The sequence below is a fragment of the Sorghum bicolor genome, chromosome 1 (genome assembly GCF_000003195.3).
Source record: "Sorghum bicolor cultivar BTx623 chromosome 1, Sorghum_bicolor_NCBIv3, whole genome shotgun sequence".
Classification (NCBI taxonomy): Eukaryota; Viridiplantae; Streptophyta; class Magnoliopsida; order Poales; family Poaceae; genus Sorghum; species Sorghum bicolor.
Window position 1 is genome coordinate 70,063,798 of NC_012870.2, and position 11,370 is coordinate 70,075,167.

General features: G+C 40.8%; 1 protein-coding gene and 1 long non-coding RNA gene across 2 annotated transcripts; one reads left to right on the forward strand and one right to left on the reverse strand.

The window, feature by feature from the left end:
• Positions 872 to 6,125, reverse strand: LOC8084932 (U1 small nuclear ribonucleoprotein 70 kDa). The gene is made up of 10 exons (XM_002468053.2): positions 5,922 to 6,125; positions 5,705 to 5,819; positions 5,539 to 5,618; positions 4,923 to 4,998; positions 4,779 to 4,843; positions 4,605 to 4,667; positions 2,741 to 2,822; positions 2,480 to 2,642; positions 2,115 to 2,180; positions 872 to 2,014 (listed from the first exon to the last, which is right to left on the reverse strand). The coding sequence occupies exons 1-10, from the start codon at positions 6,018 to 6,020 to the stop codon at positions 1,369 to 1,371; spliced, it is 1,455 nt and encodes a 484-aa protein (XP_002468098.1). The 5' UTR covers positions 6,021 to 6,125; the 3' UTR covers positions 872 to 1,368.
• On the forward strand, positions 9,601 to 11,370 carry LOC110432962. The gene is made up of 3 exons (XR_002450310.1): positions 9,601 to 9,799; positions 9,940 to 10,236; positions 11,284 to 11,370. It is a non-coding gene; the product is annotated as an uncharacterized LOC110432962 (long non-coding RNA).

Consider the following 11,370-nt stretch of genomic DNA (forward strand, 5'->3'; position numbering starts at 1 on the left):
TGAGCTTGAGCTGGAATATCCACAGTTCGATTTGCCACAAGAGTTAGCCATACCTTGGCATGAGTATCTGTGGACAGAGTGGTGGGGATGTTCTCTTGCACAAGACAGATTTGCTCACATAGTGACTTCTGCATTCCTGAAGCCAAAATGTGCTCTCTGGGACTGCCCCAGGCCTGCTATTGGATCCGAAAGTTGGCATGATTATTGTAGTATGTATCATGTTGGCTATGCAGGAACAGGAAAGAGGGCGCTCCAGGCACAATAACTGTGATTCGTACAAGAGGCATTAATCTGAAAGATGGTCCCGCTGTTTCTGTCAGTGCAAAAATCCAAGGAAAAATGTTGGGGTTCCTATCTATGGAGTTGCTACTGCAAAGTCTCCGTGGAATGCACCTATAAAGGTTTTCCTTCATTACTTGTGCCTATCAGCCTATACATGGTACTGATGAACGTTTTTACTAATCCTTAGCTATTGCAGAACTTTTCGATCTTTATACATCTTTGAAGGTGAATCTATTAGAGAATGGTTATTTCTTTGACAAACCAAGGAGGGCATTTGACAGTGGAAATCGGGAGCAGTGATCCTTTCTAGATTACAACAGCCGTGGTTGGCTTGAATCAAGGAAGCTGGTGATGGACTTTGGGGGTCTGAAGAGATCCTATTACATGGATCCACAGCCATCTAACAGTTATGAATGTTACCTCTATGAATATGAGATCATTGACTATGATGCTTTTGCCTTATATCGGCTTGAAATACAAATCTTCAGATGCAAAGAAGATTGCTAAATCAAAATTATAATCCACTGAATGAAATTCAGCAACAAACCCTTAGACTCAGTGCAGACAATCTTGTAGACACCAAACAGACTAGCCCAATAGAATGCTGTGAGCATCGCACTCAAAATATTGTTTTTTTATAACAGTACAACACACTCTTACATTGTCATCATATTATTCTTTCCCGTACCAGCATGATCCTAGACTCCTAGTGATTGAAACGTTATGTGTCATTTTAGAAGACGAAATTGAACAGCATTTCTAAAGTTCTGCAAAGACCTGGAACAAATAATTTAAAATATGTCATACAAAACTTTTAAACAGAAGAGTACAAGGATGAGGGGAAATCATATGGATCTCCACGGCCAGATTACACAAACATCTTATTCCACAAGACATTGGCAGCCACAGACTTCAAATTCCAGAATCCACGCAGTTGGGCATGCTTTTGCTTCCTTTTGAGAATTTCCCAACATGGTAGAACATAACTGACAGGCACTATGCAGCTGAAACAAATTCATACAAAGAACCAGCTTTGGAATTATCATTGTATCGGTACAAAGCTACAGGCAAATCTCACCGCTGCAATCAAGTTTCATTCATGTGTTCACCAGCCCGGTGATACTGGTAGTCGCCTTCTTCATATGCCTCGCCTTCCTCGGGGCCTTCTGGTTCAGCATTGTTTGGCTGCGTCTGATAGTTGGATTCACGATAATACTCATGCTCATGCCGCTTTGAGTGTTCAGTTTCATGCCCACGTCCATCTTGACCATAACCATATGCATCATGACCTTTGTGTTGCTCATACTGACCATAGCCATAATCCTGCCCATAACTAGACAGATTTTTGTCATGCTTTGTCCCACCATTGCCATAGTCTGCATCCCTCTCATGCATGTGACCACGGTCACGTTCATGACTGGTGCGCTCATAATCTCTTTCACCACGGTCCCTGCCTCTCTCACGATGGCGATCATGAGAGCGAGCGCGATCCCTTTCTCTATCATAGTCCCGACCGCGATCCCTGTCCCTGTCACGACGATCACGGTCACGGTCACGGCCATGGTCTCTTTCACGGTCCTTGCCTCTCTCCCTGTCCCGAGTCCTCTCACGGTCTCTATGGTGATGCTTCTCATCTCGTGAATCTCTATCACGAGTCCGGTCATGCGAACGTTCACGGGTCCTCTCCTCACGGTCTCTTTCCCGTACCCTTTCACGAGATTTTTCACGATCCCTTTGAGCAAAAATAATTACAGAAGGATGCAATTAATATAAATATAAAGCATCAAAAGTATGACACCAATGCAGCAGTCCCTTTAATCGGCATGGCTTACCTATCGGCACGACGATCATCCCTCCTAGGCTCTTCGGATCTAGGGCGCCCACCATGTTGTTGCTCCCTGATAATAAGATATGCACGAGTGTTAACAACAACTAGACATTGTAATGCCAACATAAATGTAGCACAAGTAATAAACTAATGTCATCACAACTTTCAACAGCAATGACGTGTCAATGTATCAGATGGTACAGAAGACCTCATACAGAAAAGCATATAAAATTCAAAAGGAATACAAACATGTAGAAGCAAAGCAAACACATATGACCAGTATAAGCATTAGTGATAAGTTTGACTCCAGTGCCTCTTTCTAAAAGTGATAACTTTTTAGAGGTGGTCAAAATGAGAAAACAGATGTACCTAGTGGAATCCTTTTTGTCAGTATCAGCACCACCCATCCTGCTTGATCCCAACCCACCACCCAATCTCCTGGGACGCCAATTTGGAACAGTTCTACCACGCTCAACATCAACTAATACCCTCCTGTTGTCCACTTTTCTCCCATCTGCTTGCTTGTAAGCATCTGGTGAGAACCCAAGTTAGCAGAGAAAATGTAAGTTATTAGGAGAGTCAAAAAATAAACACAAATGGGAAATTGCAACAAAAAAAAGAGAACCTTACTTTTCATGTCACGTGTGTGCACATACTCTATGAATGCATATCCTCTAGGTTTACTCGTATCTTTCTCAGTTACAAGACGAACCTGCAAAGAACAAATATAGTAATCAAATAATATTCAATAAGAAAGTTCCACTGAACTTATAATAAGAAAAGATATTATTAGTTGTTGTTTGCTGTTCTTTTAATTTTTAGCATATTTTATGCTGCACGACAGACAGGCATAAAGCCTAAAACAGCCGTGCTAACCTTGCACATGTAGAGCTTCCACACGAGGAGTGAAATCCAGCACAGATCAACACAGTTGGAGGAAAAGCGCTGTCTGGCCGATTGGCATACGTTGGGAAATAAATTGGATATCCCCTTACCAGGGAACTTTACTAAACAAAAAGGGTGTACGATAGAACTAAATACTATACCAAGTTGCCCTCCATCGGTGAAATTTGTTCAGCCTTCGTTTACCAAACGAACAGAATGATAACAAAGTTAACAGAAAGGTGATAAATACCAAGTGAGTGATGTATACCCCTTATGCACAAATCGACGGATCTTCGACTCTAGGAGTTGAGAGTGCAGTTAGTGCTGTGTCAGGTTGTCGATTGCTCCACAAAACCAGAATTTGGTAGCAGTGCTAGCTTTAATAGCTAAACTGAAGGAACTATTAATACTATACTCACCAGCAAACCTACCCAATTAAACCCACATACCATAGAAAATCCCTGTCTATAAACTACTTTTTGAAAAATACAAAGTGACCTATGCAAATTTGTGCCACTGACAGCATTTTTCAAGCTTGTTTACCCAAGTTGACCAATATGGTAGATGCAAATTTGTGGAATGAGACAACTCAACCATTACTAGCAATTTGCTCTTCTCCTCAAGAAATTTCTTGATGACAACAAAAAGCTACTAGGAAAGAGAACCTGGGCCACAGATAGATGCAGCCATAGTTACCTGTTTACGCATATTTGTGTTCCCAGAGATGCCTTGTCATTAATTGGTTGTACCAACCACAATCATATTAAAATGGCTTTCAAATGATTCAGAGCAAAAGACTAACTAAATTACCAGCAAGCATACATATGCCTGAATCCTATATAATTTTTCATTTGAAATGCATTCCACTAAGCCCCAAAAGGTACAAAAATTGCTTAAAAGAGAGAGACTCTGTAGAGTTGTAGACCTTCTGTGCTCACAGAGATTGATTGATATTTCCTTAGTTTAGCACGATAAAACTGACAAGAGTTACTCCACACACACCTCCCATGAAAATTTTCTTGTCATAATACACTTAACTAGCTAACGTTTTACATCATTGTTGGAACTGTATAAAACTACTGAAAATATTTTAGTCTAGAACCAATTTCAATTAAGTATTCAAGTAAAATGAAGTACAGAGAAATCATCGAACTCACAGGTCAAAAACCATAAATAGTTGTCATGGAATACATTCAAGAGCAAACACTAAATACCTGTGCATGAAACAGGGCAAATAAGTTGTTGGCTCCAAAAACTAAAGTTCAATTAAAACATTGATTGATGATGCTAAGTTTGCCAAAAAATGACTACGGAAATTGAAAGAGTTCCCAGTTTCTTTGAAAGCATTTCCAAGTTAGTTTTCAGAAACCAGAAAGAAAATGAAGAAGTGCAACTTTTGATTCTGGATACGAAATGGAGCAACAGAGCGATTATAAGGACCCCTGGTGTGGTGTTGCAAACACTTGTCCGAGGAGCTTAGAAGGAAGCCATAAACTAATGAGGATACCTTTCCACAGTTTTGGCCAATGATTATTTGCATTTTAGAACCGAAAAAACCTTACCAAAATGCAATAACTTCACCTGCACAGGAATTTACCACATTACTTACCCTTTTAATAGGACCATAACCTTCAAACTCCCGTTTGATCCTCTGCTCAGATGTCTCATAGTTCTGCAACAATGGCAAAACCAATTAGCTTGGCGTTACAAAGATAACTTGTCATCTAATTTTCATGTGTACGGACGAAGGAATGTGCCAATGATTTCAAGCAAAATTACTTACAAGTCTAGCAACAAAGAGTGTTTTGTATGGGTCTCCAGTAGCATTGGGGTCACTTTGTGGGTCATCTGCATAATATCAAAGATGTTATTACATCCATCATTTTAAAAGAAATGGGGTGACACCATGCCTTAAGTAAGAACTTACACTTCTGAAGCTCTTCAGCAACCTTAGCTGCACCTTGCTCGAGCTTATTATTGCGAATCCTAGCCTTTTTCTCAGCCTGTAAACAGAGCATATATAATAATAATCAGGTACAAAATAAAATAAAATAGTAAAAGGGTAGAACAATGTTATGATATGCCCCAAAATGGAGAAAGCCATAATCCAATGCATTATTAAGCCAGAATTTGTGCGGTTGAAGAATGATTAAGGTCCATGAGATCTCAGCAGAAAGAAGTGTGGCAATGCCTTCACACAGTTGGATGCATGATTATCATCTCAAAAGTCAAAACATTAAAATATCTGGAAATACTCAAACCATGCATGCTTTTGCAGCAGAAGCAACTATCAAAGTTGACCGGTAATGCACTAAATATCATGTGCTCAGAAGATATCATGCGCTACAAGCAGATTTCGGAAGCTACTTTCAACAAGATGCAATTCTTTACAACAAATACATAACACACCATCCAGTTGGGCACTTGCACTACAGCATAATTCAGCTACCTCAGAAACCCAATCACAAAGTCTAATTAGAGAAAACTGTACAAATATGATATCAGGCACACCTAGGACACTCAGCATATAGACAAAAGCATACCCTGGTCTCACACTTGGGCACCGGAGGAGCATACTCTGGATCCTCGGGCGTAGCAAAGTGCGACACATACTGTGCCATCCCTGCATCCAAATCAATAGCCACATCAGTCAAAGTCAGTCAGTGAGCAAACCCTTGAAAACGAAAATCCCAAGATCCGTGGACTCACCGGTGTAGGCCGGCAATTTGCGCTTCTCCAGCGGGGGCTTGTACTCGAGCGGCGGCCGCGGTTCAAAGAGCTTGAGCAGGTTGGGCGTGAGCCCCGTCGGGTGGATCTGCCCCATCTGCGAGCGAAGCGAAACCAAACCCCATCAGATCAGAGACGAATCAGGCAGCTAGGGTTAGGGTTTAGTGGGGGGGAGAGGAAGGGATCGGTGGCTGCTTACGAGCTTGAGCTGCTGGACGTTAGGTCGCTGGCCCTGGCCCCTGGGGCGCGAGTCCGGGTTGCCCCGCATCTGCCCCCCGCCGTGGCCATAGTCGCCCATCGTCGACGCCGGCGAAGGAGGGCGGCGGCGGCTCGAGAGAGAGGTGCGAAGCGAGGTGGGGAGAGATGTTTGGAACCTCTTGTATGTTTTGATGGGAAACAGACCACAACAGTTTTTTTTTTTCGCGGCAGTTGCTCTCCATCCTTGCCGTTGGGAGCAGCTCAGCCCAGCTGGTCCACCTCCTCCGCACGTTGTGTCGGCCCAACAATACGGCCTGTTAAGGTGTACAAGCAGCGCCGTTTCTCTTCTGGAAGCCCATATGAAGCCCAGTAGGAGGCGGAACTGCTGGCCCAAGTTAAGGCCATCTGTGTAATCCAGGCCTACTTAAAAGCCCCAAGCATGTGCCACGGCCTAGTGGATAATACGCTCAGATCCAGTGACAATTTATCACCATCATCATCATCCAATAGGGAGGGGCCTAGATTTTCTCCTAAAAGATAAGGCCTAGATTTAGTTTTATATCAATCAAAGATCGGGCACATTGCCGCTGTCACATCATCTGATCATCGAGACGCGTCCCACACACGCTTCGGTTCTGCGGTTTTGGTCAGCAGTCGGTGGTGTGTGGTGCAACACCCACACCCACACCCACACCCCCACTGCCAGTCGAAAGGAACGGTGGTGCCATCTCGCCGTCTTTGCTTTCCGGCGATGTGGAGGAGAGCGCCGGCCTATTCCGTGCGTGTAGTGATGCGGACGCTCGTTGGACCCTTCGTTCATCAGATTCGCAGCCCGTAACCTACTCCATCTCGTCGCGGTTTGTGGTCAAATATTATTCTCGAACCAAAGCTACACATCCCAGGGATAACAAGCTGATAGCGTAAAATTAAGAAATAATTCTGAGATGGAGGAGAGCGAGCGAGACGACGGAACATGACTCCGACCACCATGCAAATGCAGATAAGCTGGGTGAGGCACCAATTCATTGTAGGAGCTCGGCATCCATCCTGTTCATCTCCTGAGAGGACCGCTAGCCGGTGTGAAGAGATAGAGTGAGGCGGGCTCTTGCTTTTGCCCGCTAGAAGGAGGAATAGTTCGATCGGGTGAGGAGGACATGAGGCTTGCAAAGCTTCTTTCTAGTCAAGCGTCCAGTGTTTAATTTGTTGAGATGCATAATGCATCACTAGAGGACTGCAGTTAATTGTTGAATGAAAGATTTTTTATGCTAGAATTAATTCCTCAACAAATTGGCTGGCGAAAGCGGAATATAGGGTCGTCGCGACTCAAGACTTATTTTTAGTCTTGTGCCTTGTATTACCTTTGTGGTAAAGTATACATACTATGTGTTGAACGGTGGTACTCATTCATTCGTGGATGCTGGGAGGCCGGAATTTTATATTCCTTAGGTCTTGTTTTTTATGCACATATATCTACATCAAACCATAAGTGTTGGAGTAGATTGAAGTGAAACTTAGTTTAAATTTACTTTAATCTACTTCAACACACATGTGAATTAAGAGAAGTACATACACAGAGTGCAGACTTTGTCGTCTTCCCTGTCGACGCGGTGCCTGATATCGTCGGAAAAAAATAATTACCTCTCTAGCCAATCTTTATTTACGTCCGTCAAAACCAGCTGTATTATTTTATTTGATACCGATTATCCAAGCAGTGTAAATTAAATATGGAAAATTAGTGTGGGCTGTATTTTACAAAGGTATTGGACCTAATACTTGTCGTCCAAACACAATCTTAACCTAAAAAAATACAGTGTATGCAGGAAGTCTTTGCAAAAAGAGGAATTTTGAAATTTGTTCTATGAGAAAGGAATAGTCTTTATTTGATCCTCGGTGTAGGTTGTAAACAAAACTACAAGTTTCAACTTTCAGCCGTGAAAAGCTAACAAATAACAAACCTAGTTTTTTTTTATCACAAAGGACAAATCCATATGAAAAAAGCTAAGCAATGAGTCTCTTTTCTATAGTTTTTTTTAAATACTTTTAAAAGACAACCACCTATGATCGGCAAAGATATCTATGATCGTTGTCTCTAATATACGACATTGCCCACTTTATAATTGATTAAACTCATCTTTTGTAATTGGGTCCGAAAGTGAATAAAGTAGGTAGCCCTGAAAATGATCCAAATTTGTAGATGTAATTCTTTTTATCTATTCTTTATAGCTATTTTATAAATAAATTAGTGCCATTTCAGCTTTTTATTAAATATCGGGTGATAAGAGTTCCTGCTTGAAGTGGATTACCACTTACTGGTGAGGCTAGAAATGGGTGGTGTGCATACCGGTTACACGCAGCCATGAGGCTACAAGAATTACAATAAAGGTGAGAATTGTCAATTACATGCAAAAACAGATTATGTGTTTGGCAATGACATGGGAACGGGTATGGAATTTGGGAGAGGTTTGAAGTCACATAGGCTAGAAGATGACACCATTGAGATGTTTCCATAGTTCCCATCAACAGAGGAGGAACATGGTGTGGAGAACTCAGCCAATGGAGTTTGGAGGATGGATCAGAGCTGTTCCCAATTAACAAACTTTACTAGGGTTTATTGGTTGAGGACGGGTCGGAGCTGCCTGGCCCAGGCATCATTCTCAGGCGCTGGATTTTCATGCCTAATTCAGGGTTCCAACCAAATCGCCCTAGATATATAATGTCCAATTTTTTTTGAAGTTTGGGAGTACTTTGAAGTAAAAAAGACAAGCCGTGGAACTTGGATAAGTTAAATGTGTCAAGCCGGCATTACCCATCTATGTCTATATATATATGTACGTATTGAAATAATCCTCCATCTCCATGTCTCCTTATATATTGCAGGTAAAGGTTAAATGATTCATCATGTTCTCAGTAGTAGCTATCAGTTTGGACTTTGAAGAACCGTCTCTGACCACGTGGAAATGTGGAGGGACGCACCTTTATTCTGTGCAAGCACGGCAGTCTTAGGGCACTGTCACACCCCAAAATTTTTAAATTTTGGGTTGTGCATAGAAAACACTAATTAAAATAAATGTTTTGATAATTGGATAAAATTTCCAAAGTTAGTTGAAAATAGCATCAATTAGTTATAGGAAATATGTGAATCTATAAATTTTTCTAATTTAATTTGATAGGTTTTTGTGATGTGATGTGATGCTTGCTTGTTACTTGACTCTATGTTTTAAGTGGGTAAAGTTTTAGAGTGCGTTTAGTAAGTCGTTTATCTTTTTACGACGTGTCTGTCAAAAAATAAAATCCCTACGTTCCCAGTCTTAATCTTTTCATATGGAGTTGCTCCGGATCCTATTCTTCTACTCTAAATCATTCCTTTGAGTTCATCTTCCATCAACCGACCTATTGAACCTTCTTTGGAAATTTTCCATCTTTTCTAGAATTTTTCTCATTTTCTACCAGCATAATCTAATTTTTAGATGCTCTATATTAAATTATCATGAGGTCTGAATACTTTATTTGGGTTCCTCATGTTCTAAAATGTCTCTAAGAATTTTCTCCAAATTTTTGGAGCCTTCGAAGTATTTTTCAGACCCTAAATATCAATTCTGGACTTTCTGGAATTATTTTTATTCACGAAATTAATTAAATCTGAAAATAATAAATATCCAATTTTTCCATGACATCAAACCCTAACAATATATATATGCCGGCGTAGCCCTAAACGCGCTGATTCTGAAAGTACAATCGTTTTTCCAAGCCGCCACTTTCATCGTCCTAGATCTAAAGCCGAAGTTTCGACATCTAGAGCTCCGACGAACTTCCGGCGAGGTTCGGCGAGCTTTTCCGGTCACGTTTCTCATCTCCGGTGAATTCCGCTTCCACCACGAGGTTCGTTTCGTTGCCCTCTACACCGGCACGCCATTTATTTTGCGAACCCATCCCGTTTGATCGATTCCCTAACCCATCTTCTTCTTTTTCGGCGAACCTCCATTGACGCTCGTGAAGTTCTTCGTTTTCCGATTGTGCAGGATATCTCCGGCCACTCCTTGCGCGTCCTGATCCTGTCCCCCCGTGGCCTCATGCCGCGCTAGTCCTAGAAGCTCGCGCCCCTGCTTGTTTGTGCAGAGCAGCAGGCCGAGATGCTACTCGTGATAAGCAAGGGGAGCAGCCCTAGCTGCTGGTCCTGCTAGCCACCTCCACATGGCGTGCTGCGGCGCCGGCCGGCCAGCAAGCTCTACGGCCGAGATCCCTCCCTCCTGTGCGTGGTGCAGCAGCAGCCTGCAGTGGCCATGGAGGTCACGTCCAGATGCACAACGTGGAGCAAGGTAGAAGATGATTATATTTACGGCTTTGCCACTGCTTCTTCAATCCCCGCCGTTTATTCGTTTTACGTTCATTTCGAGTAATTCAAGTTACGTTAGATTCGTATCGACGTGCTCTACATAGTAGTATGAACTTTTATTATGTAACTCAGTTCTAAATTTATTGATATCAAATGTAATTCGTTTAATAGCTTTCTAATTAAATTCGACCTAGGGTTATAATTACGTTTTGTTGCATTATGACTGTGTCGAGTTTAAGCTACGCGTTAGCGACGATGTTTAACATGTCTCACATCATTGAATTTCATAAGTTAAATATTAATTTACTTTATGCTTACGCAATTGTATTTCTAATTAAAAGCATAATAGGTTTATATTTTGGTCCTTCATAAATTAATGTTGATTTAACTAATATTAATCTTTATATCCTTTGAATTATAATATGCTTAGTTCAACCTTAAAATATAAGTGCTTTAATTTAGCTGTCATATGGTTTTATACGCAAAGCTAAACACTAAATTGATTATTATACTTGTATCTAGTTTTATAATTAAAAATCAAAATAGATTTTATGCTTATGTATTTTATATATAAATGATTAACATGATTAGTTTCCAACACAATTATATTCCTAAATTATAATTTGCCCAGTCTATACATGCATATTATACTCGATTAAATGCTCTCATATGTCAATTTGTATTTACATGTTAGTGTTGAATTGGCATAAATGATATCTAAGTATTTATAAATAAAATATGATTAGTTTTAACTTGACCTTTGAAAATAAATATGCTAACATTAATCTGAATTAATAACTTTTAATTATTTTGTTTACTTAAATAAATCAAATATATAGGCTTCTCTTCTATAATATAAAACTACCATTAATAATTTCTTTTAACGATAGGTTCGGTTCCAGTGCTTCTTGCGATCTTGTAGCATTGATTCTCTTTTAGTACGCTCTTTTCTCTTGTGTGGTGTATTGTTCTTAGTTGCTTTTATTTGTTGCTTGTATGTTTGTCTATGTGTGGTGTTTGATACGAGTAGACGAGAACCGTTTGTGGGCGTTGAAGATCAGAAGGTGATGACCGAAAGCTGAAGGTGTGAGAATTGAGCAAATATTTAAGGCAAGTA